The sequence below is a fragment of the Apteryx rowi genome, unplaced genomic scaffold (assembly GCF_003343035.1).
Source record: "Apteryx rowi isolate R43461 unplaced genomic scaffold, aptRow1 scaffold_10, whole genome shotgun sequence".
In the NCBI taxonomy this organism is placed as follows: Eukaryota; Metazoa; Chordata; class Aves; order Apterygiformes; family Apterygidae; genus Apteryx; species Apteryx rowi.
This window is the reverse complement of record NW_020447197.1, coordinates 116645-142480: the sequence shown is the minus strand read 5'-3', so window position 1 is coordinate 142480 and position 25836 is coordinate 116645. Positions and strand designations below refer to the sequence as shown.

Sequence of the window (25836 nt, the reverse complement as noted above, 5' to 3'; positions counted from 1 at the left end):
TAGCCCTTTCTCATTTCTTGCCCCAAAGCATACGCCAGTCATGCCTGCAAGAAATATGTTCTGGCAGCCAGAATAAGTGCATAGGACAAGTGGTAAGGAGCAGTATGGGAAAGGGAACCACGGGACCAGTAATAAAAACGTACATTTATATATGCTAAACCAGGGATTAACTAGAGTGGTTATAAATGACTTTTTTTAATGTACCCGAATAAACCAAGTACCCAGTACTAGCAGTCTCTACTCAGACATTTATAGTGATTCACTGAAGAGATCTTAACAGAGGATGGACCTGCAATATTTACTCCTTTTTTCTTTTCTTTTCTTTTTTTTTTTTTTTTTTTTTTAGGAAAAGTTATGTTTTAATGACTTCTAATAAACCTGCCATCCGTATACTGCAGATACCTCAAAATTTCCATCCCTGCCTGAGGCAAGCTCCACTGGAGTTAGGCAGTGCTGATTTACACCAGCTGAGTTGCCTGATTTTTATTTTATTTTTTATTTTTATTGGGGTTTTTTTTGTCCCTGGTTATAAAACTTTTACTAGCTGGAGGAGATGACATTCCATTCAGGAACTTGCTTTATGTCCTTCAGATAGGAAATCATCGCCTTGGTGCAGACAAGTTTCAGCATTGCTGCACCAAGGGTGGAAAAAGGGGGGCAGGGGAGGGGAGCAGATTTATACTTTTTAAATGAAGCACTTTACATGGATGGGGATGATGGGGAAATGCCTCCAGCAGAAGCAGGCAGAGGGAGCCTGTTCCATAAGGAACATCTGGAAGTTGCAAAATGCATACAGCTTTTCTTCATCCTTCCAGAGGCGCGCTGAGATTCTGACCCAGAAGACCACTGCCTGCTCCGACTCCGAGCTCTCCCGGCATCTGCAGCCTCCTCCTTTCCCACAGGCTTAACCTGCCGAACATGGGCATTTCCCAGGCTAAGGCTACGTCAACACGTAACACGATACAGTGATCTGTCATTTCCAACAGGCTAATCAGCCACCTTTCTCTACCCCCATTTTTCGATGAGGAAATGAGCTTCCTCCTCCCCCCGCTTTTAATATATCTTTTTGGATTTATAGAAGTGCTGTGTACATCTGAGCCACTGATGAGTGATTCTATCAGTTAGGTTTATCTTATAATTATTCTGTGCTTTTGTGGTTTCTAAGGCAACCACACTTTTTGAATGAACAGCAGAGTAAATGAAGGTATCCAAAATACATGGCAGTTCAATCTATATGGCATACCTCTGCCAAAGTATACGCATGCAGCAGTTCAGCTCTTCAAGATACAGTTTAGCCTTAAATGCTTTAGCCTTTATAGAACCACATTTACATCAGTCGCAAGTCTGATTCTTGCTGATTTGGGATATGATGCTCAGTATCCCCAGGCAGGTGAGGACTGTGAAAGAAAAAGCAGAGTCTTGAGGATAACGGGACACTCTTTAAAGACTTCACCAGGCCTCAGACAGTTTCTAAGTGAGTAGAAGCAATAGGATAAATCCTGAGAATTTTGTCAGGGGCATTGCTGTGAGTGTGATTAAGGGAATGAGGGTATTTATTTCTTTGTTTTCTAAATACTTAAACTCAGCAGAAATCAAGGTACTGGAGTTCTGAATTTTTCAGTGTCTTTTCTCTGTTCTCTAAGGGTTTCCTAAGGTGCTCTGTGTGGAAGCAGTAGCTTCTGCATGTTTTAAAAATACGTGTTTTTTCCTGTGCAAAGACCAGTTTTGAGTTGCAAAAAAAATTACTTTGGAAGATGATTCCGATACTAACGCTAACAATACCAGATGTAAGCATTGCGGGTGCGAGAGGCGTTCCCCCATAACTGGCCAGGTCTGGACACACCGGCCAGTTGTGAGTGTGGGGAGGGACGGCTCTCGGTGCAAAGGTGCAGCTCAAGCCACCTAGCTCTTACCTAGGCTTTTCTTGACCTGAATTTACTGAAAGCTTGGAGGCCTGGATGATCTCAAGGACTTCTGAAAGTGTTGCTCTAAAAGCCCTACCAATTGCATATTTCAGTTATACGTAGCTGAAGGAAACGACTGGGCCTTCCAGGGAGAAGGCAGCTGGAAAGGACTGACAGCTTGCCCAGTGGCCAAGAGCTGGCTGTGACAAGAAATGGATTTGGTGAAATGTGGCTTTCAGTTTTCTGCAGTTTTCTCCCCATCTTCTCATCAGCTTTGGACTGTGTATGTGGATATTTTGACATTTCCGTATTAGCACTAACCTGAACCACGTGCGTCTTCCTTCAGACCAAATAGTTAAAGGAAACTTTTTATAATGCCAGATCTACGGTATAACAATACAGCATAATGTGTACTTTCAGCTATTGCGCACACCTCTTTGGCAAAGAAAACTTCTGATGCAGTCTTTCATGTGCTTCATTTTATGTGGTTCAGCCCCGGTGCTTCTAGATTCCTGTCCCTCCCCCCCAAAAAGAAATATTTGTTTAATAGATTTTGCATTGCTCTTGCATTTCCATTTTTAGCACATGCAGATGTGCTCGCTCTGATGGAACCTTTCATTTTGCTAAATAGGGAGAAGGATTTTTTGCACACACCAACTGAGCTGCAATTAGGATTATTACAAGAAATAGATCCAAGAAAGGTTCTTGTGTAGACTAGGTCCAAGGTTCCTTGGCAACAGACAGAAGAAAATGTCCTCAATTTTTTTTTTCTTCGTAGCATTCTCCTTCCCTTATATGTAATCTTTTGTTGACCCCATTTTTTTTTCTATTTTTTTCCCAATTCTCTTTCCAAGAAAGCAGGTAGATGTAACTGTAGGTATCCCCCAGAGTCTTTTGTTAATCCTGTTTCTGTTATTATAGCATTGTTCAGAGATGTGCTTGAAGCGCACAAGTGCCAATTCTTCTTTGAGTGGTCAAATATTATTCTGTCTCTGTTCTTGATTCCAACTAAACAAAAATCAAAGCTATACTCACCAAAATTTAGGAATGTAAACTGTCATCATTCTACCTTTACCATTAAGAGTTAAAACATAGAAAAGCATTTTAGTTTCCAAACCCAAGCATATGAAACATTCACTTTCCTTAATCTGAAGAAGTCAGTTCAAAAGCAATTTATGAACATATTCTGTGACATCCTTGCAGTGTTTTCACGAAAAGCCAGATGACCCTCGCTGAATGAGACAGCCTGTAAAATTGCAGCAATTTCCCAAGGCACCGGTGTGGCACGCAGTCATAGGGCCAAACGCAGCTCGGCGTGTTCTTAGCAGCAATTGACATAATTTTCAGGTATCCAAAATGCTGCAAGCGTGCAAATGGAAGTGTAGAGAGTGATCTGCTGAATTCTGCAAGGCAGCTGAGAGGGTGAGAGCGGGCCTGGACCTCAAGTCTAGACTAGAAAAACCTGTATGCTGGGGAGCCTGGAAGGATTTGCCATTAGGGGATTTGCTCTGAGCCATCAGTGGTGCACTTCATGTACGCTATGAAAATAATCCTTAATGGGTGGGCAGGAAGGGATCCCTTTAACTTCTAGAATTTGGGGAAAACATTTTTAGGTGGGAGGTTTATTTTAAAGGCCTTTGACCTATTTTTCTAAGGAAGCCATCACCAGCTTTCCTAAAATGTTTGGACAGCCTAAGGACTGAAAGCTCCAAACGGCTTCTCTCTGCTGAGCAAATTCAGAGACATCATTTCTTTGCACAAGTTTAGCAGTGGGTGGTAAACATGGAAAAATGTCTCTTCCCTTACATTGCAACATGATGTGTCATGTACAGCTTGTCAGGAAACAATGTCTGGTTTATGTTTGCTACCAGGTATTACTGCAGAAGGAGCACCTGACCCGTGATTTTTTCCAGGTAATTAGCGGGTGGGGTTATCCACACCAGTGCAAGTATTTGGGGATTAGCTGCAAATCATTCAGCAAAACTGGGAACATCACTAAGCAGGAACTCTAAATAGCTGCTGCTATGTGTACTTACTATGCCAGTTACTGCATATGCTTCTGTGGCTTTTTAAGGTATTCATGCGAGCTACCCCAAACTTCCCCTGATCCATTCTGACTGCCCCAGAAATGAAAGCAGACCCTTGCAGTGAGGATATAGAGCTGGTGCAGTACCTTGTTGGAAAACATGGTAATATCCACATTCAAAGCTTAGTCTTTCTGTTCATTTTGATAGTTGGGAGCAGGAGGAAACTGGTAGCAGCACGATCTTCACAGCATTCTCATTTTCATGTCAGAACATCAATGGATTTTTTCCTTCCATTTGTGCAGCTCTAGGACTATTACAAGGGGATTTACACCATTAAAAAACTCCCTGACACAACTCCCTTTAGTTGAGACATATACATAAGCAAGGACAGGCTTCAGCCCAGTGGTGCGATCTGCTAGGATAAACTGTGAGTGATGTTTTGTGTAAGGACCCCACCTGCAAGGTACCAAGCAGTTTCTAAAAAAGTGAATAATAATGCTAAAAAGCCTTGATTCCTCTATAGCTGAGGGTACTCAGCATTTTGCAGACCTGGCCTCCTTAGCAGACAATATAACACTAGATGATAAAGGTTTGGCAGGGTGGTATTCTCTTTTGAGAATTTTTCTCTGTAGCGAGATAAAATAATTCTGCCATTAGGCTGAGCCTGGGTAAAACTGATGGTATGTGCTGGTGTCTATTTTTACCAGGGGTAATGCCTTCCCAGGAGGTACTGAGAGCACGGTCTTCCATGGAAGCCCAGAGGGCTAGGCTGTGTTCATGCTAGATCAGATATTGCCAGGACAAATTCTGGGAGCAGAGACTTCCTGTTCCCTCCAAGAAGAGGTTGTTCCCTTCCTCCTTGGGGGAAGGGAACAACCAAGTGTCACCAGAATCAAATGATGGACAGGACCCTTGCATCATGCACGCAGAAACTGGGAAAATCCTCCCAGTCCCAAACTGGATTGGATCATATGCTTTAGAAAAATAGTCCATTTTAAAGGCTCCAAATACTGGGAAGGCTACTGCCTCCTCTGGCAAGCTTTCACAGCATTTAACTGGCCCCACAGCAAGTCAACTGCATTGGTTTTATTTTTTAGCATTCTTTTCAAGATTGACTCTGTTTAGCTTTGATATTGAGTCATTGGTTCTTCTTTTGCCTCTAGTAGTAAGACTGCCCATCCTCTACACCCGTCATGTAGTGACCAAGTCTCATCCCGAACTCCTTCTCAAAGAGCTGAATGTCTTGAGCTCTGTAGATCTTGCCACGTAAGTCTAGTTTTCCAGCTACTGTACTGTTTGTGTGGTTCCCCTCTGAACTCCTTCTGCTATTTCCAGATGCACATATGGACCTCCAAACTAGATGTAGACTTGCTTTTGTGAGCTTGGTGTGGCTCCCTGCAGAGGCAGGATCTCTTCCCTGCCTCTAACTTGATACTTCCCTTTTCATACACTAAGAAGACACACTTGCCCTTTTAGCTGCAGCTTTGCATTGAGAGCTCATGTTGAAGCTGTTATCTCCACTGATTTCTCAGTCCCACTCAGGGTCACTTTTTTCCAAGACAGAGTTTTCCACCTTATAGCTGTAATCTGCCCTCCTGGTTCCCAGATGTATCACCTTGCATTTGACTGTATTAAATGCAGCCAAACTGAATCACAATCATTTGACCAGGAGATTCAGATCACTCTGTAATAGTAACCAGTCTTGGTGATGTCTGCTGAAACTTTATCAGCAAGATAAAGTATATCATCATCCAGGTTGTTGGTAAAATTCTTTAAGTACTACTGGACCATAGGGGAATACCTCGTTGCTTTTACCATGCATTTCTCTAAAGGTGTCCTGCTAACCGATGTTTCCCCCTTAAAAGTTCACCTGTCAGAAAGCCAGTTTCAGAATACATACTGTGTGATTTCTTTTAACTGAAGTTTTTAGCTCAAAATGTCATTTATGTTAGAGAAGTTCAAGAAACCTGCATCAACAAAGTGTCTTCTCAATCTGCCCCATAATCCTTTTACCCTCCCAACCCCCCGCAAAATATCTCCCAAACAGGTTTGCTAATTTCTACTGCATGTCGAAAACAGACTAACTAATAAGAATTATGTCCTCAGCACTAATTATCTATTATTAAAATACTGAACAAACTGTTCTATTATTTTTCTGGGATCACTCTTGGGCTAGGCTCTGTAGAATGCCTGGTGTATTGTAAATCTGGTTTCCTAAGGAAATTTTATTTTGTCAGATCTGGACGTCATTCATTCTCCTCTCCAGTAACATTTGAAGCTATTAGCCAATTTGAACTAAATTTCTTGGTGAGACTTGTGCTCCAGAGATGCTAATTACTGGTGAGTTTTGCAAACATAATACAACAAAAAGGGCAGAAGAAGCAGCAGCAGCAAAAGACTCAAGGTACTGCCCCTGTTAAGGAAAAGGCTACAAAGTATGCTCAGCCAAGTCTACTAGATCCCAGAGCCTCCATCAGAGAGAGGACGCCAGGAAAACTGGCCCTGTAAGTTCAGTGGTTCATCGCACTGATGGTAAATATCTCAGCAGATTGCCTGTCTCTTAGGTTCCCCCAAGTTTTCCAACATTAGACTAAGTTTAACATTTGGGCTCAGAGCACTTCTTAGCTAGTTTGTGCAAGACTCTTGAGTATGTTGCATAAGCATCTGCCTATAAAAATATCTAACTTTGGTAGATACCATGTCCCATCCTTATTTCTATTGCAATGCCAATGTCCTGTAAGAAGGTGGCATCCTCCTCCTGTGCTCAACGCATAGAAGAGACAGGTGTGCAGACAGTTGCCACCTTTTTCTCTATGTCTATTTACCATTTCTCTGGCTGAGGTTAGTAATGGTCCTATGTGTGATCTAAAGTTTTTGTGTCCCTAATAAGCTTTTCTTTAAGAGCTTATCTTCAGCTCTTTAGACCACAGGTATTTCAGGAATTCTTTTGGCTTCACTAAATAGTTGACTATATATTTTTGCTTATAGCTTTTATTTTACCTTATCCTGTTTCCATCCTTTGTATACAAGTTTTTTATCACTGTTTATGAATCCACTTGCAGGATGTTCAGCTGCAATACTGACATTAAGGGAGATCCCAAGATAGCATCTTTATTGTAATAAACTGTTAATATGGCCCATAAATGCTGCCTGCTCTTGTTCTGCTCTAGTTTGAAGCAGCTGGAAGCTATGTAAACTGTCATTCTGAATATATTAACATACAGGAAAATGAGAAGAAATTACCAATATGAAGCAGTATCTAAAGACTAAACCAGGCAAACAGATCTAGAACAGAGGCTGACTTGGAAAATAGCTTGCACAGAGTAGCAGTTCATATAACAACAAAACAAGTATCAGAGTTTTCCACAGTGGGGTGGGGACTGAGGATAAGAATTTTTCTGGGACATAGACAGCCAGGAGGTTTTCCAGTGTTCAGTAGTCTCCACCGTGGCAGCTTACTCTTTGTTATGATCTTCCTGACTATATCAATGTCCTATGTAAAAATTACCAAAACTGCATTGCTCTCTAAAGAATATCACAGGAAAATATTACCCCATTTTGCAGAGGAGATTAAAGAAAAGAACTTGAACAGGAATAGCCAAGCACACTGATTTCCAGGCCCTTGTTATAATTATTAGACAGCTCTGGCCATTCCATAGTGCGCTCTTCTGAATGTAGCATCTCAGTGCAGGTGATATTATTGCATCTGAAGGCCATATATTCAGTCATCATAATGTGTACTGCATTATTGAAATGCTGACATGTGATCTTACGTTGATAATCTGGTAGAAAACACAATTGCAGGTGTCTGTACGATGTTTGTTGTATGCTTATTGTTTTCTCTACAACTTGGCAGTTATCAGAAGATTATTGATAGAATAACTCATTCAACCACAAATTTGCAGTCCGTGAATGACAGGGGCATGTATTCCACAGCAATGACAATTTCTGAAAGAGACCCATCTTCTCATCTTAGTCTAACAACCACTGTCCACCTGGTGACAGGTTGGAAGAAAAATGAATATAAGAAATCAGAGCAAGAGGAACAGAGAGGGGTAATGCTGAAGATGATCCGGGAGGGGAAAGCAACCCCTCCACAGATTGCATTTGCCCTTGCTAGCCTTGTGAATGGTGGCTAAGTCGAGGTTACACAGAGATGTTAAAAAGATGAGACGCAACACAAGAGGAAGCAGTGGCAGGATGAAAGGTTTGCTGAGATCAAATGAGAGAAATGAGGACTCTAAGGGTCAGTTCTCCCTCTTATGCTTGCAAGTTCAGGCGTTGGCTGTGCAAGGAACCACAGTTGACAAAGCAGGATCTGTTGAACGACATAGGGATGAAGGGCCTGATTCTTCACTCCATTACACCAGCTTTGCATGTGTGTTACCCCACTGACTTCAGTGCATAAAGCTGGGAGCAAAGGAGCAGCAAGTCCTCTGAACAAACTCTGTAGGAGTACTTAACCCCTGCTGAGTGGGTCACAAACCTGTGATTACGTTATTGCTCCCCAAGGCCTAGGAACACTTTGGGAAGATTTTGAGAGCTCAGCATTAACCATATATTTTGCTGAAAAGAAAAGAAAAAAAAGGCTCTATCTTTGCAAACATTCCCCAGTAAAATGGGTATGTTCCTGCGTGAGTTTGTTTTCACTGTAAGCCCTGTGGAGTTCTACATGCTTTTCACTAAGGTGGGAAAACCGGCAAAGCAGTAATAGCAGAAAATATCACAGAGAATAGTTGGAAGCTGTGAAAAACTCCTGCAGGGATAAGGGATGTAGCCAGCCCTTCAAGAGGAAGACTATACGCAAAGCTACATGGTGATTATATACAACCAATGTGGGATCAAACCCAGATCCTCCAGTAGATTCTTCTTCGCTTCACAGTCCCTGGACTAAAGTGATTATGGATAACAACTGATGCCTCTCAGAAATGTACCACAACTTGGTTCAGGGGGATATGGAGGTTAAATGTCATGCTGAATTAAACATGACTGTTTTGCTCATCTCTGCACTCCATATACATGCTAGTCTAGAAGCTGGTTCATTCCAGTCATTACAACAGACAAGGAAAGATGAATGTGTAATGTAAGTAGTATTATCACTAAGCAGCTGAACTATTGGCTGGTTTTTCCTTGCCCAATATTATCTATAATCTTTCTGCAAACTAAATATGGAAAAAAAATTAAGTATCTGTTTACACTCTGCAATGCAACATGGTGCAGAAACTTTTGAGGTGATGCTAATCAAAACTAGAAGCACGAATCAGCATTGTGATACAACTGGACTGATTAGCTTTACCAAGAGCCTGGGCTAATTTATGCAGTGTGATGCTGCGCTGACACAGTTATAGTGTTTCTGGGCTCTGAACTGATGTGTCTACATGATGAGAGGAAATTACTGTTGATGGTGCTCTGAGAACTTGAGTACCTCTAAGAAAGTACAGGTTTGCGTTTTGCAGACAGACCCTTTGTAGCAGATTCTGTAGGTTCTTGCTCCCATCTGTCATGATGGTTAAAAACCTCAGTGGTCTTGAAAACTTACCAACAGGAAGACTTCTGAATACAAAATGTCATTTTATTGGAAGGAGGACAGAGAAGAAGGGTGTGCCAAAGTGCCTGATGCCTCATGCCTACCATATTTTGCAAAGTTTAATAGATTAAACTCCACGTGTATATTGGGAAGGGAGGAGAAGGAGCCTGATAAGAAAAAGATGATCTTTAATCAAATTCCTGTTTTTCTAAAGGTACTGACAAAAGTGATTCAGCCTCATGAAAATGTGTGGCGTATTAAGCTAGGATGTTCACTCTGACTTGAAACTGTGACCTAGCAAAGGTGATCTGCTCTACTACACAGGGATTTTTTCATCCAAATTATTTTAATTTGACATTAAATATTCTTATGAATAGAATCTGAGATTAAATGTTGATCCTGTTATCCCCTATGGTGACAGTATGTGTAAAAACAATCTGTAACTTGGATGATATACTGTAAAAGACCTGCTTGAGAAGAAGAAATTGTTTCAATTTGTTTTCAAATGGTTTTCAGTGGAAACCACACCCCTACAGTCCAAAAAAATCTGCCTGAGACCACCTCCAAAACAACACTTAGTGTGTGTGTGTGCATTAATGAATTTCTGTTCTCAGTGAAAGAAGACTGCATGTCTCAGCACTCTGAATAAGAACAGAGCATTCAATTCCTCTCCATAGCAAATTCAGCCTTCAACAAGTTAGTTCTTCCAGGGATGGCAGTGATGCAAAACTGCTTTGCAAATGTTTTTCTGGGTTTTGTTGCTAGGTGATGACTTGGAAAACTTTGCTATTCCTGCTGAGAGGTTTAAAAAAAACAGGCCTCACATTAAAGAGTATAAAAAATAGGCCATCTTGCTCCGTAACTCCCATTTCCTAACTCCTGGAGTCTGCACCCTGTGTGCCTTCTCCACTCTCACATGCCCCTCTCTCCCTCCTCCTTCAGATCTGCTCGCCAGAAATCAAGGGCCCAAGAAAACACTTCTGTTACAGTGTAAGAAAGGGAGAGAACATTAATCTTTCTATCCGTGACCAAAAAAAAGAGCAATTCTACAAGTGTGCATTGATTTATAGTGGCACCTCCTTTCCTCTTAAATTTTACTGGGTTTTAATTTTACTAATCCAAACCTGAACAGATTTTTAATTGTTTTAAATGATTGTGGTGAGTTTTTCACATAGCAAGAAACAAGGAAACTTTGGGGATGACTCCACTGCAGTTTATTGTGTACCTGGGCTGTATCCAAAAGCCCTTGACTGCGACTCTGTCACCTGCGGAGCAGCAGGGAATCCCCCAAAAGCCGTCAGCTTGTCTGAGGCCTGGTAGCGCTGCCGTGATTAATGAGGAAAAGATCTAGAGGTGACACACTGTGAAATCGGGTGGGAGCACAAAGAGTTAATCCTTGGGCCCTTTCCAAACTAGGCCTGTTGCCGGGGGGGAAGTGTATTTATTCAATCCATTGTTGATATTGTGTCTATCGGGGCACTTTTGATATCTTATTCTCCAAGTTTCCAGAGATGTAACCTTGAATTAGTAGATGGCTAAACACAGTACAATCAGAAACAATTTAGTCACTGCTGCTCTCCTAGAGAGCTATTTGTAAAATCAGGGATGAAAGTCTTGTATTGTAAACTGAATAGGAACAAACATTTTTATATATTGGGTCTGGACCAAAATAAATATAGTGGCTAAAATTGGCCATGGTCAGAAGCTGAAATCAGAGGAGTAGATACCTATTTTCACCAGCGAGAAAATAAGGATCACTAACCTTTATAGCTTCCAATTACAATCTGGCTCATTTGAAGCTTAATCCTCTTGTGTTATGTTGGCCAAGTAAGAAGACCCCAAATCTCATCTCCAAAGAAATTCTTGGCATTTTACAACATCGGCTTTATTAAAATGATGGTATTTCTTGAATGTAATTGGCACTGTACAAGTCCATAGAAAGATAGGTAGAGCCAAGTATTTCAAGCTCTGCTTCTGTGAGTCCTTGCATGTTTTTAAAAAATCTATACACATGGGAAGCTCCCTTGGCTTCAGAGAGACCGTTTGTATTCACGGCATTAAGCATGTGTGAGAGTCTTTGTATGAGCAGTGTCTAAAACCAGAAGAACCAACAAGCCTCGGGGTCTGATTCAAGTTTCCACTACCCTGTCCTCAGAGGCATGCGGCGGTTGTGGGTTTGGCTCTGCCGCAAGACTTGCTTGCTTTCCATGTGCAGCCTCCACAGCAGACGTGGAAGTGCTAGCAGTCTCTAGCACATCGTTAGTTATGGTGAGATGGCAGAAGTCATATTCTTTCATGTCACTAACCAGTAAGTTGGACGAGAAGTGGGAAAGAGTAGCTTGCTTACAGGTCTCGATCTGGGCAGTTCTTTCACAGGAACAAGCGGTGTGGACATATTGCTGAATTTCTTGCTATGTTTTCTAACAAACTTAAGTAAATAAGAATGACTGAAAAAAGAGCAGATGAATTAGCACCTATCTAGCCTTCATTATATATAGTGGATGGCAACTCTACTCTCAAAGTTTCAGAGATGCATTTATTTTCTAATTATGTATTCATTTCCATGAGCAAAATTGTTCATTGCAGCATTGCTGCTCTGTGCAGTATACTCCAAGTGAATGGACAGACCTGGATACCAGGTAGAGAGAGGGCTTTCTGTGTTGTTTGTTGTTTAATACCTCCTCATTAGTAAGCTTTACGTATGGTTTCTAGAGCTCTTCAGTTGAGCTAAAGTTTTTCGGAGGTGCCAGCCTAAAATTAACTGTTTATTATGAGAACAATTTAGAGTAGATTTATTCTGCCTTGTGAGTCTTCTTGTACCTGGCTCCACTGATGTCAAGGCAGCAACTGAACTTCTGCTTTCTTGCCTGGTCACCTATCTGCAGGCAAAATGCTCTGGATCAGTCAATGTTTATGTGATAGAATCACCCTTAAGAGCTTGTTATGGTCTAATTGGTGAATATCAATGTTATTTGAATGTGTTTTTAAAATATGTGTCTGTTTCATGGTTGGGAATGGCTTGGGAAGGGTAACGTTGATCTTTTGTGTGCAAAAATTATCTAGTAGCTTAAAAGAAAAGCAACAGCAGCAAACAACTTCCTACTCAATATCATTCAATTTCCAGTACAGGACTTTTGAGTCTTTAGAGTAAATAATGAACATATAGTACCCCATGACATTTGTAAATAAATGCATAATTTTGGAGCATTAACAAGCCCGTTATGCAAAAATTGTGTCAGATCATCAAAAGCCAAAATCTCTGCTTGTAAAGGATTCCATCACATTGCAACTGAGTTTATCAGCCTCACAGATGAAACTTGAGATTACAAATACTTCATATTCTTCACCTTCACGGTTTGATATTTATCTTTTTCTTTTTCATTTCTCTAAGTACGGGTGCTGGAGGCCTTCTGGATCACTTCTTTGCATATGGCTGGTTTCTGGGACAGTGCCCCTCTCTAGTGCAATGAGATGAGGGAATTTTGTTATCACTTGCAACAATTTCTTTAGAAGTTGTACTCGTATGGTGCTTGGCACAAGGAAAGACTAGTCAATGACTGAGGTTCCTGACCACTGAAGCAGTAGTGCTGAGTGCAAGGCAGCAGTGCTTCTTGCTGATTGAAGTCTTATGCTCCAGAACTGAAGCTTACACACACACACACACGAGAGAGATGTGAGGATCTGATCAAAAGTCCATATAAATAAATAAATAGTGTTCTTAACTTAATGGAACAACCTGGTATCCCTCAGAGGAGCACAGAGGCCTGTGTCTTCTGTCTGTACAGAAAGAGTGGGGTTGCAGAACCAACACATCTATCTACTTACCTTCAAAAAAGTGACTGAGTTAGTTGTTCTGTATAGGTGGTATGAAGCCAGTCATCAATCTGTGCTCCAGAAACAGATGAGAATTCATGGTGAAGGAAGCTTTTCTATCTGACTTGGCAGATGTGCAGAAACTTGTATTCCTGGCACATGCATATATCAGCAAGAGTTGTAGGAGAAACCAACACTGGTCTATTGTACTGATGCTTAGCTCGACTTGTGCTGGCAGATCAAGATAAGTAAAAGGAGGCCAAAGGCACAGCAAGAAATTCTGGAATTTGAATCTCTCCTTCCAACAAAGGCACCAGACGAGGGAGCAGCCGCTATGGAAGATGACTACCAAGAGCTCAGTAAGTGTGTCTGTATCAAGTATATGTGAAGGGAAAGGGGATTCTGGTCTGCTTTGAGATATTTTTAAATAATGGGGGAAAATATGAATTCACTTAGTAAAATGGAGGCAATTAGCAGTGTGATATCCCAAGGAAGTAGTTCACTTAAAGGCCAGCATTGTAAGAGGTGCTATATAAAGGACTGTTAGGGGAAGGTCAGGGAGGACTGTCAATAGTGTCTATGAGCATCCCTCTTCCAGTCTGGTAGAGAGTTTCTGCCAGGGTGAGGTGGCACAGCGGGAGTTGCAGTGCTCAGCACAGGGTCTCTGCTAGCCTGTTTTCACATGGGACCAAAGGCTAGTACAGGTGTGCTGTCTGTATCCATCTATGTGTCCCCTGCTAATGACTTTTGAACTCATTTGCTGATATCATCTGAACTTGATGAGGATATAAAGATCTCAGGGATCAGTAAGGTGTCCAATTAGTCCTGAGATAGGGGCCCAAACTCTAGAAAATCAATATAGGAAAGAAAAAAGGAACATATAAATGCCCAATTATGTCAAATACTTCAACTGGAACGTCATCTTCAGACACCAAAGGCAATGATGAGAGGTAAATGTGTAGGAAATCAAGCTTCATTAGCTTTGTTAGCCTGCAGAACTGTTTGTTTAGCTTTGGGTAGCTAAACAACCATAAGAGAAGTTAGTACTGAAAGGGCAGTGAGATCTGGGAAATGCGTGGGGACAGTGGCTGCTGGCTCAAGCAGAGCTGTTACTAGAACAGACATATTAAGAAGTCTATGCAACGAGATGTCCAAAACCAAATGACCTAATTGCCCTCAAATGCAGACAGTTACTGAGGAAGGTGCAACTGTCCAAATACTTGGATATTTGGACTCCTGGAACAAAAAGAAGTCTGGGTAGCTGAGATAGCAGATGAACTAATGATTGGTTTGGATTTCATTATGACTGGTAACTTTGTATTAAATGCCAGGAACAGTCTGTGAAAACTCCCTTTAAAGATGTGTCTTGGATAAAACAAATGATTTGCAGGCAATTAGTTTGCTGTGAACAAATTGTCCAGGGACAGATAGCGTAATAACAGCTACATGCTGTGGGAGCTTTCCAGCATAGGAATGACTAAAACCTGTTTAGAGATCGAGTGCTTTGCTGGGGATTTTAGCTGTGTGAACTCTCGTTGGTCTGAAGCAGAAACAGCTCCTGTCCATTTTCCAAACCCACATTTCTGACAAGCAGCAAGAGACCCACAGAGGCATGGGTGAACGAGAGAATCAAGGAAACGTGAACATAGGAGGAGGTGATGATGATAGCTCTGGAGGGATCTGGGGCAGAGTCGTACCCATAGCTGGGGAGCTGCAAAACCGTCTCGAGAAGCTTGGCCCAGGCAATGATTCACCCATGCTCTGAGTCAGGCAGGTCCAGGCGAGAAGCTTCATTAAGTGTGGCAGAAACTAGCAGGTCATGCTGAGGAGCAAGGTAAATTAGATCAGGCCATGATAGTGCGGCTAAGCAGCTGCTGGCTCCCGCTCTAAGCAGCTTGCAGCAGGGGCAGGGCAGGGCTCAAAACAAAAACAACATCAGAGAAACCAGCCCTACAGTAAGCCACCTCTCTGGATTTTAGCTGTTAAAAAAGAAGAGTCTGTAATGGCCATTGATGCAATGTATTTGGGAGGCAAAACGGAGCCCTCAGCGTGACCTGTGGTTTCCCCCCGTATTTCTGGGTAAGTCAAAAGATAGTTACGCCAAAGTGTGTGTACACCATTTGCCAGTGCTGCTAGGGCTCACAATAGCACAAATATTATGCAGCATCCTGAGACGGTGGTGGCTTACTGAAGAAAAAGCCTCCATTTTCTTTACAGGAGTTAGAGCTTGGGAGGTGCCACCAGAAGTGGTCTCTGAGTATTGTCACGCATTGCAGGGAGCGTTGTCACTGTTACTCACATTTGCAGTTGAGATTCAGCCTAGATGTATTTTCTTTCAGTAAATAGTTTCCTCATTCAAAAAATTTAGTTTCCATCACACTGAATGTAATCACAAGTGGGAATCAAATTTGTCAAGTCGTTTTTTCAAATAGTTTCAGCAGAGGAAGGAGTTGGAGTGAAATCGCTGATGCCTTTGGTGCATGCTCTGTCACTGCACTGGTAGATTAAAGGAGGACACCACTTGCTGGCTATTTTAGGCCTATCCTCTGTCTTTTGTTTTTCTTACAACTACTCAAAAAGAATTTTATTTTTATTCCATTTTGGGGCAGAAAGATCCAAATCACTTGACATAAAGCCCAAACTTCTGTGCTTTTGTTTTTCATTTTGTCAAGAAAAAAAGGAACACTCTTTCTTCTGCCCAAGCACCCTTTCCTAAACAGGTTTCGGTTCAGCAGCCAAACTGCAGAATCAGCTGCTGGCCCAGCCAAGAGAAAGCGTGTGTCTATGCAGTGGCTCTCCAGATTTGCGTGTGCCGAGAGGGAGCTCGCCGGGGGGCTGGAGCAAGCGCGGTGCTCCGATCCCGTGGGGCCAGGCAGGCCCCAGCATGTGCACAGCAATGGTGTGGCCCTGTGCAGACTGGTTCCTTGGGAGACTAATTGCGAACCTGCCCTAACCGAGTGAGCAAAGAAACAGAACAGTTGCTCAGGGGAATGCACGTGTCCAAAGGAGATGGGGGTTTCTGACTGCCCTGATTGTCGGGTGTGCAGGCATGCCTAATTTTTCTGCTGAAGGAGTGGATGTGCTGTCGCCGAAGTGGCATCCAGAGCAGCTAAGGGATTCCCGAAGTGGAGAGCCCGATATCATCATAATGTGTGGTTGGAAACAGTTTGGTCACAGTGGGAAAAACTGATGTTTAAAGGTGATCTGAGTTTAGGTGATGGAAACAAATCAAAGGATGCTGGGGGCAGTCATCAATGGATAGAAAAAAATAGTCATTAAAGGAAAAAGAAAATGAATCTGTTCCTCAGGGACCCAGGGGAAGGGACTCCTCCCATGTGGCTGAAGGGAAACAGTGAAGGGAAAACAAAACGTAGAGAGACTTAGATGGCGCTAAAATTGGTTTGCTTTTTCAAGCGTTTGGCTAGGATGTGCTATTGGTCATGGCACTGCCTTGGGCTCCGCGGAGGTGATGAGTAAAGCCAGAGTGGAAGTGTTGCAAGGGGTTGATTTACCCACAGCTTCACGCTCATTTTCTCATGACACTGAGCCTAAACAGTTCCCACCCACCGGCTCTTCCTGGCTGCTCCCTGTCGTCCCCTTCCTTGCGCTGGCAAAACAGCTGTCTGCGGGTCCATGTTGTGAATTGGCTAAGGCGTCTGATCTTCCTGGAAAATAACCTGGCACGAAGGGATTGGTTTTTTTGCAGCTGCATCAGCTCTGTGATCCACTTCACGCTGTTGTGGCAACACATCGAAGGCGGGGGGGAGGCAGGGACAAGCGGTAGGGCGTGGGAATATTTTAGTTTGATATTACCATCAAAGGTAGAAACTTGCCCTTAAATGTCGCTAAAATTTAGAGGAAGTTAGCACCGCTTTTCTTAGGGGGTGACTGTGCGAAACAGTTTTAACTTCTTTTAGAGACCAGATTGAACAATAGTAGCTTCCAAGACAAACGCACCAGGACCCAAAACGTAGCGTGTGTGGGGCCCACAGGAAAGTGGGGTTTGGTGGGTATCTGCTGGTGATTGCGCGGCGTGATGTAGGCAGCGCTGAACCAAAAGTTTTTAAATAGGTTTCAAAAAAACATTTAGTTGTCTGCTTTTCTTCTGTTTTCTGACTAATTAGGGATCACATTTTCTACCTAAACAAGAGCACTTTTAAAAATGTAATCAAAATGGCTCCAGAACGTAGGGCTTTAAGCAAAATATAGATATATTGAGACTGACATTAAAGTGTGGGAGCTGATAACTCCAACTCATTTACTTGTAACTACTGACAAGGTTTTGAAATTTGGATGAGTCGATAGGTTTTCATGAGGAACTAGTTTAGAAACATTTGAAGTTGGATAGTTGTGCCTCAATCCTAATTGCAAGTGGAAAGAAAAACATGTGTAAAACAACAATCTCTTCTTTTCTCTGGGTCCCAGTGAGCCAAAGGGAGGCTTTAAAGAAGACTTTGTTGCAGAATTTCCACTCCCAGTGCTGAAGGATTATAGCCCCACTTTTTCTCCCCCCCCCCCCCCACTATGAGAGAAAAAAAAGTTCACTGTAAGTTGAAAAGCAAACAACCAGGCTAGGAATTTCTATGTACAAAGCAGATGGATGCACATGGCCCTTTTTGGGATACTTGGGTAGATCTCCTTAACCACAGCTTGTTTTGTGCTGCATATCACTCTACACGGGCCTTTGTTGCCATGCACCTGTCTGTAATTTTGGAGGTTCATCTACCTCAAGCAAACTATATTTAAAAACTCAATGCTGATTAGGAAAAAAAAAAGTTCAGGGGAAGGGATTTCCTAGTTCACAAATAAGAATGTGCAGTGGAGCACTCGCTAAGTAAACAGAAAACATGGGCAGCTGAGAGAAATCAATTTAGCTGAACAAACAATGTTCCATGTAATGAACTACTAATTATCCTTTTATGCCATGTCAGTCTGAGTGATTACAGAGCTGTGCAGTTTAATTTGACGTTTGAGCATTGCCTTGCTCCATTAGCCTCATATAAAGCTACGACACGTTGAGAGGAATTAAAAAAAAAAAAACGGTGGTGGGTTGGGGGGAAGGGGGCTGTATTTATCTAGAACTAAGTAAGCACCTGTAGCAGTCATAAGGAAAAGATGTTTTTTTTCTTTTTCTAGCTTTTTTAATTCCTGATTGTGATGAAGGGGGCAGCACTTGGGAGACACGAAGGATACTTTTATAGAAAACACCTTAGGTGTGTTGGTAGTCCCAGATCTTTAGACCTTGCATTAAACTATCATCAAAGGTTAGAATAAATATGCTGCGTAGATCAGACACACATACAGATCAAGAGGAAAGGGGATGGTAAACAGTATGGTATGGGGACAAATATCTTTTCCTGGATACTTTTCTTTTTGCTGGCAATTTGTGCACAGTAGGTAAATCAAATCCCTAGGTGCTTGGGAAATCTCATGGTTAATCTGGGACTGAAGGACATGTATAATAAATACTGCTTTATTATCATACTGTTTGTCCAACTAGCTGTACTGATAACAGGATTAGAGGGAATTAACATATGGAGAAAGCTAAAGACAATTTGTTGGCATATATATTATGGCTATTAACTCTAAAAGTACCAGTGCTATACCGATATTCTAATATACAACTACATATTTCAGACTAGATTATTATTTCACAAAAGGTTAAGTCAAGGCCAACACCACTGAGGTTCTAAGGGAAATTTCCTTGGGAAACGAGCAGATGCAAGGAGGACTGTGCCCATTGCCTAGGTAATACAGTGACATGTGAAACAGTGTCATGAAGAATAAATATGACCCAAATGTCCAATATCATATATTTATGGGGTTGCATTCAATACTGACAGATCCTCATTTAAGCACAAATTGAAAAGCAAATTTTTAAAAACTGTTTGGTGTAACTACCCGGCATTTCTAATATGTACCACTGAAATATGTGGCATGACAGCCTCCATGTTCATAGGGCACTTTTCTCGTGGTGTGAACATGGATGAGAACTCCCTAGTCTAGGATCATTTTTGAAAAAATGCCTTTTCCAAACATCCACTTAACATTAATTTTTAATCTCAAGCGGAGTGAGTAGCAACTTGAATAAAAAAAGAAGAAAAGGAAAAGGGAAGCTAATAAACTCCCCCAAACTGGGGAACGTAAAGATCCATTTCACTGTTTTGTCTCGGGCATAATTCACACGAGGCCAGATCCCCAGCCAGTCTAGGCTGGTTTCAAAGAAGTGTTGCCCGTTTGTCAGGATCAGGCCTGAAAACGTGCGCAGAAGCAGCAGCCGCCCTTCCGTCGCGCTTGCTCTTTACACGCACGTGTTTCATTTTGGCCCTTGCTTAGGCTGTTCCTGGGGCTCCCAGGCTGTTCCTCTCCCAACTGATGTTTAGGCCTGTTGAAAATACCACGCTGACAACCTTGAAGATTGAGGGCTTTTTATCCACCACAGGAGTATCGCAGAAGTGGAATTTTTCCTGACACTGCCTTGCCGAAAGGCTTCAACCCTAATCCCGTTCAGCACGGGCCTCTCTGCCGTGCCCGGGGCGTTGCGGTGGGAGTGGGGTTTCGTGTTTGGACACCTGTCCGCAGTACACACAACGGACGCTCAGCCTGTTTGTTCGGGATTTTTTTACATAGGACTCAGCCGCCTACCAGGTGATGCTGATTTTTTTTTGTTTTTTTCCCAGTCACTATCTCACTGGGCTGGATTGAAAGTGAGTTGAATTTCCGCTCTGCTGCAAGCCGCTGGCATGAGCTGAGCTGCAGGCGCTTACCCCAGGGCTGAATTGGCCCCTCTGTTCCTTCTAATGTGCGTTAGACACATTGGGGCCTTTCTCCGCTGTGCATTTGTAGCTCCCATTGATGCTAATGGGTGTGACATGTGTCTATCCAGCGGAGAATAGACCCCATTGACTGCAGCAGTTCCCTAGGCTCTGACGATGCTCGTCACTTGATTAAGCTAAACTAATGAGGCACGACTGGGGCCAATGGGAATGCGCATGACTCCCGCCTCGCAAAAGCTGGTGGAAACCTGCAGCATTTCCTCGGGGACGGTTTTTGTTTTGCCGGGCAAACACAAGGGATGCCCCTGGAAGGGGCACGCGGTAACGGGTGCCGCCGTCGTAGACACCAACAGCGTGGAGAGGGATTGCCATTACGGACTACAGCGCTCTGAATTGCTCTCCTATAATAGCAATGACATGTGAGAGTGTTTCATATGCTCAGGAATGTTTAAAACTAGATTTGGTATTAGCTGTTGTTCAGTGTCGTTTTATACTGGCATTTTGAAGTTTGCCTAGATGCCTCCTCCGGGGTGTGTGTACACGGTGTATGTACACGTGCACTTTTGGGTCCCTATCAGACAGCCCACAGGAGGCAAAGGCAGGCAGCTTCCTTTTCTCCAATGTTTAGTAGAGCAAGTTTGGGAAATAGGAAAGGTGGGAAAGAGCAGAGAGTGTGCAGGGAGGTCTTCCTGCGCTGTTGCCCGCTCTGGGAGATGACGAGCTGACTCAGCCACAGCACTTTCGTGGTCCCCATGCGCTCCAGCCGCACTGCTTGGTTCAGAGCACCCCAGCTGCACACGGGAAGCGCAGAAGAAGCAGGCAGGGCTGCAGCCTGTTTTGCTTTGCCTGGGCCCAAACCATCCAAACTGGACCAGGCACTAGGACATGAGCTTATGGTGTGGGCTTGGGAGCTCAGCCTAAGTCTGAGCATGAGCGTGCTTGCAGAGAAATAGGCTGATAGGAAAATCAGGAGTTAATGAACTGACAGTGTAGACATGGCCTTGGTGGACAGCCCTGTGGCTGTACGGGCATGACATGCTGCTCACTGAGGCAGAGGCTGGGAACTCCAGCTCCCTGCACAGTGGTGAGCATCAGCCATCGCCACTGTGCTAATGTGAGGGCACAACCTACATGTTCCAGGCAAGACTGCAGAGGCAGATAGACCATATCCAGATCTTGAGAGAAAACAGCATTAAAAAAACCCTAAGTCTCATTTTAGAACTTAATGTTTTGGAGAGCTTGGTTGAGAAGTTGCCTGTACTTTCCCCTGTACTTTACCTGCCAGTACATTCCAGGTCAGAGGAGGTTTGTATTTTTGTCATATCTTGCAATACTTGCCTTTATGTAAGTGCTGCTAAGAATAAAATTAGCAGTGGGAGAAAAACATCAGTTTGATGTCTAAATTTGGAAAACTTGATGAATAAATCTATTAACTTCGTTGTGGGGAGAGAAAAGAATAGCAACCCTTTGTTTAAAGGAAAGATAAAATAAATATAAAATAAGAGCTGATTGCCCCCTCTGGTTTTCTGAGGTGGGTTTTTTAAAGTCCTTTTGTCCCCTTCAGACTGCTAAATGTTGGTTGACTGCTTAATTTGTGGGACCCTGGCTTAAGAAGATACAGTCACTTGGATCTGAGAGGCTGTATCGAGAATATTATCAAATGCCTTCAGCATTTGCAGGTGGAGGGAGCAAAGGGGGAGGAGGATTTGTCCTCTTCGTTAGGTGACCTAACAGAAAGCAGGCTCCTGGCAGGTGGTCTGTACCTCCGCTGTCCTTGCAGGCATGGTCACGCGAAGCAGGCCTCCGCCCCAGGCATGTTGCTGTTGCTCAAGCTGGGATACGAATTAATCAGTGGAGAGCTAGAGTTCAGAGCAGCGGTGATGTGAAGCAGCACAAGGCTCTATGAGGCTTGACAGAGAGACTCCAAGCTTGCAAACTGTCCCAAGCACATACAGTCTCCCCCAGTCCCCACGTCCTAGGTTGTGTGGGTCTGTGTGCTCCAGTTAAACCCCACAGTGATGAAAGTGTACGTCTGCAAATCCTCAGGACTTGCCCAGAGCTGCAGAGTACATAGCCATCTGCTCGTTGCAAGGCAGGTGCTTGCTTCTGTCTGCCCCAAAGTTTAGCACAAGGTAGTAATTGCTCCCATTACAGCCCTTGGCATTTTATAGCAAGCAGCATCTTCCTTTGGCCAGGATCTCTGGCAGCTGCACTCACCACTCTTCTTAGCATGAGTACATCATGAGCTGGTCACTTTTATCATTATTGGTAAAATAAAGATTATTTATTAAGGTACTGAGGTTGAAAGTGAGAGCTTAAAAGCAAAACAATTAGTATAGTCCTAGTCTATCTTAAAATCTGGATATCTTCCTGGTTGTCTCATCTGTTTTTATCCAGGGGACCCTTTTTTGTGTCCCAGCTGCCAGAACTGCAATATCAGATTTCATATCAACACCTATCACCTATCAACATTCTGAGAAAATGCAGCTTTCAACTTATCTTGCTCTTTCCTCTTATCCAAATTCCCCACTTTAAATCTTTTTGGAGTAAGTAGCTGGCATGTGAATGCGAATGTGAAAGTCCTGTTTAGCTCTTCTTCTGAAGAGGCAATGTTGGGTACTTAATGCCCATTTCCCTCTTCTGTTTCATACAAATTGGCTAGGCATGGGAGAGGCAGTGCATAAGCTAAGCAAATACTGTTTATGTTCTTCCTGTAGCAGGCTCTTTGGACACCTACGGGTCATTAATTCTTTTGTTCCCAGCCAACCTGCCAGCTGGCTATTCTCCTGCCCAGTTTGAGCTGTTTCCTTCATGTGGACTACTGACCCATTCCCATTGAGCCATGCTACAGGACATGTGTGCAGGGGAGATCAGGACTCCTGGAACATGAGTAGCTTTCTACCAAGAAAAATGATACATGATACAGTTATAGTACAGATAACCAGCTAGATAACCCGGAGCTCTGTCTAGCCTCCAACCCCACCCTCCAGATATTGGCAGAGGTATTGGTTCGGTGTCACAATATATATGTGTATGTATATGTTTTTATAGAAACCCTGTAGAAGTCCAGCAAAACTCCTGAGAACATTCAGCTTTAAATGCAAAACTAATATTATTACCTCAGTGGGACTACTGACTTACTTAATGTGAAGCATATGCTTAAATGCTTTGCTGGAGGTTAGTCCCAAGGGCTTTCTGTCCAAAGGGCCATTTCCCCAGGGAGAGGCAGTGCACTGGGCCATGCTGGCAGATGGATGCTACTACCAAAGCAGGACTAAGAAATAAGCTGTGATGACTGTATAGCTGTTACACAAAAGACCAATGGTGTAACTGCAGCATCCAAGTAACAGCTTCTGACAACGGAAAGAGAATCAGCATCATCTCATGACGCTGCTGTTCCTGTAGGTTGCGAATTTAAAAGAAGGCAGGCTCAGGAACTGAGCATGGAAATCCCTGCTGATCAGGAATGAAACTATTTTTCTCCTTTAAGAATATTTGCTCAGCTTTTTGGTTTCCAGTGTTTCCAGTTACCATATCAACCTGAGAAATTTGCCTGGCAATTGACAGCATATTTTTCAACAGAAGACTTAAAAATTTAGTTGCATCAGCTCCAGCATCTGATGGCTGGGATTTCACTTTACCTGATTTTATTTTTTTCCTAGTATTTGTTTTCCAAGATACATTAGCAGATGATGAAGGCTCCCCACCCTCCTCCGAACAGGTGCATCTCAGGTGCAGAAACCCATGTGCAGAAGTCAGATGCCTCGTTAAAACGCAGTAGGCATCAGTAGCAGGGATAAACACTGTGGACCACATCCCTCTGTGGTGCCAGGCTGGGAAGCCCAGGAGTGTGAGTGTGCACTGTTGTGCTTGTGCTGTTGCCACCTTCCTTGCATCCAGGGTGCCTTTGGGGCGGCTGCGGGATGGTGCTGAGGAACGGGTGGGGAGGGAGCCTGTGCCCTTTGCCGATGGCAGCCTGGGGCCTCCATGTTCCCCATCCATCTGTGTCCTCTCTAGACCCTGTCGTTCCCTGGTCGTTCATGGGTCACTGGCGTAAATAGGGACTGAATCTGCTGCAGTGCAGACGCACCTGAGGGGACTTTTCTGTGGTGAATATACTGTTTGGTTTGTTGGGGCTTTTTTTTCTTTAAAAGGAAGAAGAATGGAAAACAAGAAAGTCAAAAAGCCCTGAATCTTTACCTTTTTAAAGTGGAGACACCGCCACAGCAGGACATAATGGCTTGCTGTGGTGGTGGTTTGCCTGAGAGCCTGGAGATTTATGTAATGAGAAACACAATTCCTGCAAAGAACATTGTTAAATCTTTTCAAAATTTCAGCTATAAGCCATTTTATTGCTAATAATATGGCCAGATTCTCCTTTTGAAGAATCTGGGAATGTTTGACAAGAGGGGAAAATGGAGAGGACTTGAGGCACCATAATCTGTATTTTCCATTTACCTTGCTTGAAGCTTGAACAACACATGTGCCACAAATGATTTGTTTATTCCTAAGTGCCCCCAAGGAGCCCAGTCTCCATTCTCAGGCATATAATGGCTATTCAAATGAAAGCTTTAATAGATTGTTGCAGATCTGATATCAATGCAGTGAGAGAAAGAGATATGCAAATATTCAAAATTAAACAAACCAGCTCCTGCCCTTTGCTTTTGGAGGTACAGTCTCAAATCTGGATTGTGTCACAAGTGAAACGAGTTTGTTAGACTCAGCTCTCTGGAGATCTATTTCCTCTTTCATTTTTTTTTTTCTGGTGTGCCTCACAAAGCTGTCACATTGTTGGATATATTTGCTGTCTTTAGCACTCATGACTAAGGAGAGCCCCAACTGGGGCTGGAATACATGATGTATTTTGAGTTGAGACTGAAGAACGTTAGTGGGAGAAGGTACTGCTGTGCCAGTTTGCTCTATGCCTTTTTAAACCAGGGCCCTTAACCTCATCTTTGAGTCATAAAAGCTAAAGATGGAAAAGTGCTGTCACAGCCTTCCCATGAGCATTTCCCCACACTGTATGAACAATTCTGGAAGAGTGACATGGTTACAAGCTTGCAGAGAGTATAGGTGTAGTTTAATTTAGGGCCACAATCTAAACACAGTTTGGTCCTGTCCACATTGCAAGACAAAATAGGGGCTTAGCTGGTTCTTAACAAAGTCCCTGCTTCTCCTTCTCTCCCCAAAATCTGTGTGAGAGGGGCCCAAAAACCAGTTCAAAAAAGTAAAAATAACATGTCATCCACCTAACCATTGAATCTGTGCCAGCAACTACTGTGTGCATTGAACAGCAGGGAAAAATAATAATTTTACATCAAAAACACCGTAAAAGTTTTCTGTGTCTTCTAGGCTCTTGTAAAACTGCTATTATCTTGTCCAACCCTCAAGGCTTTTCATACAATTATCAATTATGCTGTGTGAATTTCCAAAAAGGCAGTGACTGAAACAGGCCACGTTGTGGATTGAAGAAGCAGCAGCAGAAGCATGGTTGTTCCTTCACGCCCTGGTCTGCAGGTGACCCACATGCGCTGCTTGGCTCTGCCACAAGCTCCCTAGGCCAGGGGCAGAAATCCCCAGAGTGTCTCTGTACCTCTGTTGCTCTCCTATCTTCTGCTCTTTGATTGCAAGAGCTTTGAAGCAAGGCTTTCCTCTTACTTCATCATTACTACAAGCAAACTGAATGTTCCCAGCTATGACTGGTGGTATTCAACCTTTTTCTTTTAGCAGACCCCTGCAGATTCCCCACTAGAAGTGTCGCCACTGCTTAACAATCATCTCAAACCTGC

The 25836-nt window shown here is 43.1% G+C and overlaps 1 protein-coding gene across 1 annotated transcript in view; it reads left to right on the top strand.

The window, feature by feature from the left end:
• The first annotated feature begins 4032 nt into the window (after nucleotides 1-4032).
• ATP11B (ATPase phospholipid transporting 11B (putative)) overlaps nucleotides 4033-25836 on the top strand; it is a 136756-nt gene continuing 114952 nt past the window's right edge. Inside the window, exons 1-3 of the mRNA XM_026061916.1 lie at nucleotides 4033-4093; nucleotides 5095-5197; nucleotides 7788-7986. Of these exons, the coding sequence (XP_025917701.1) occupies nucleotides 4033-4093; nucleotides 5095-5197; nucleotides 7788-7986 (363 nt within the window). The remainder of the gene's footprint in view (nucleotides 4094-5094; nucleotides 5198-7787; nucleotides 7987-25836) is intronic.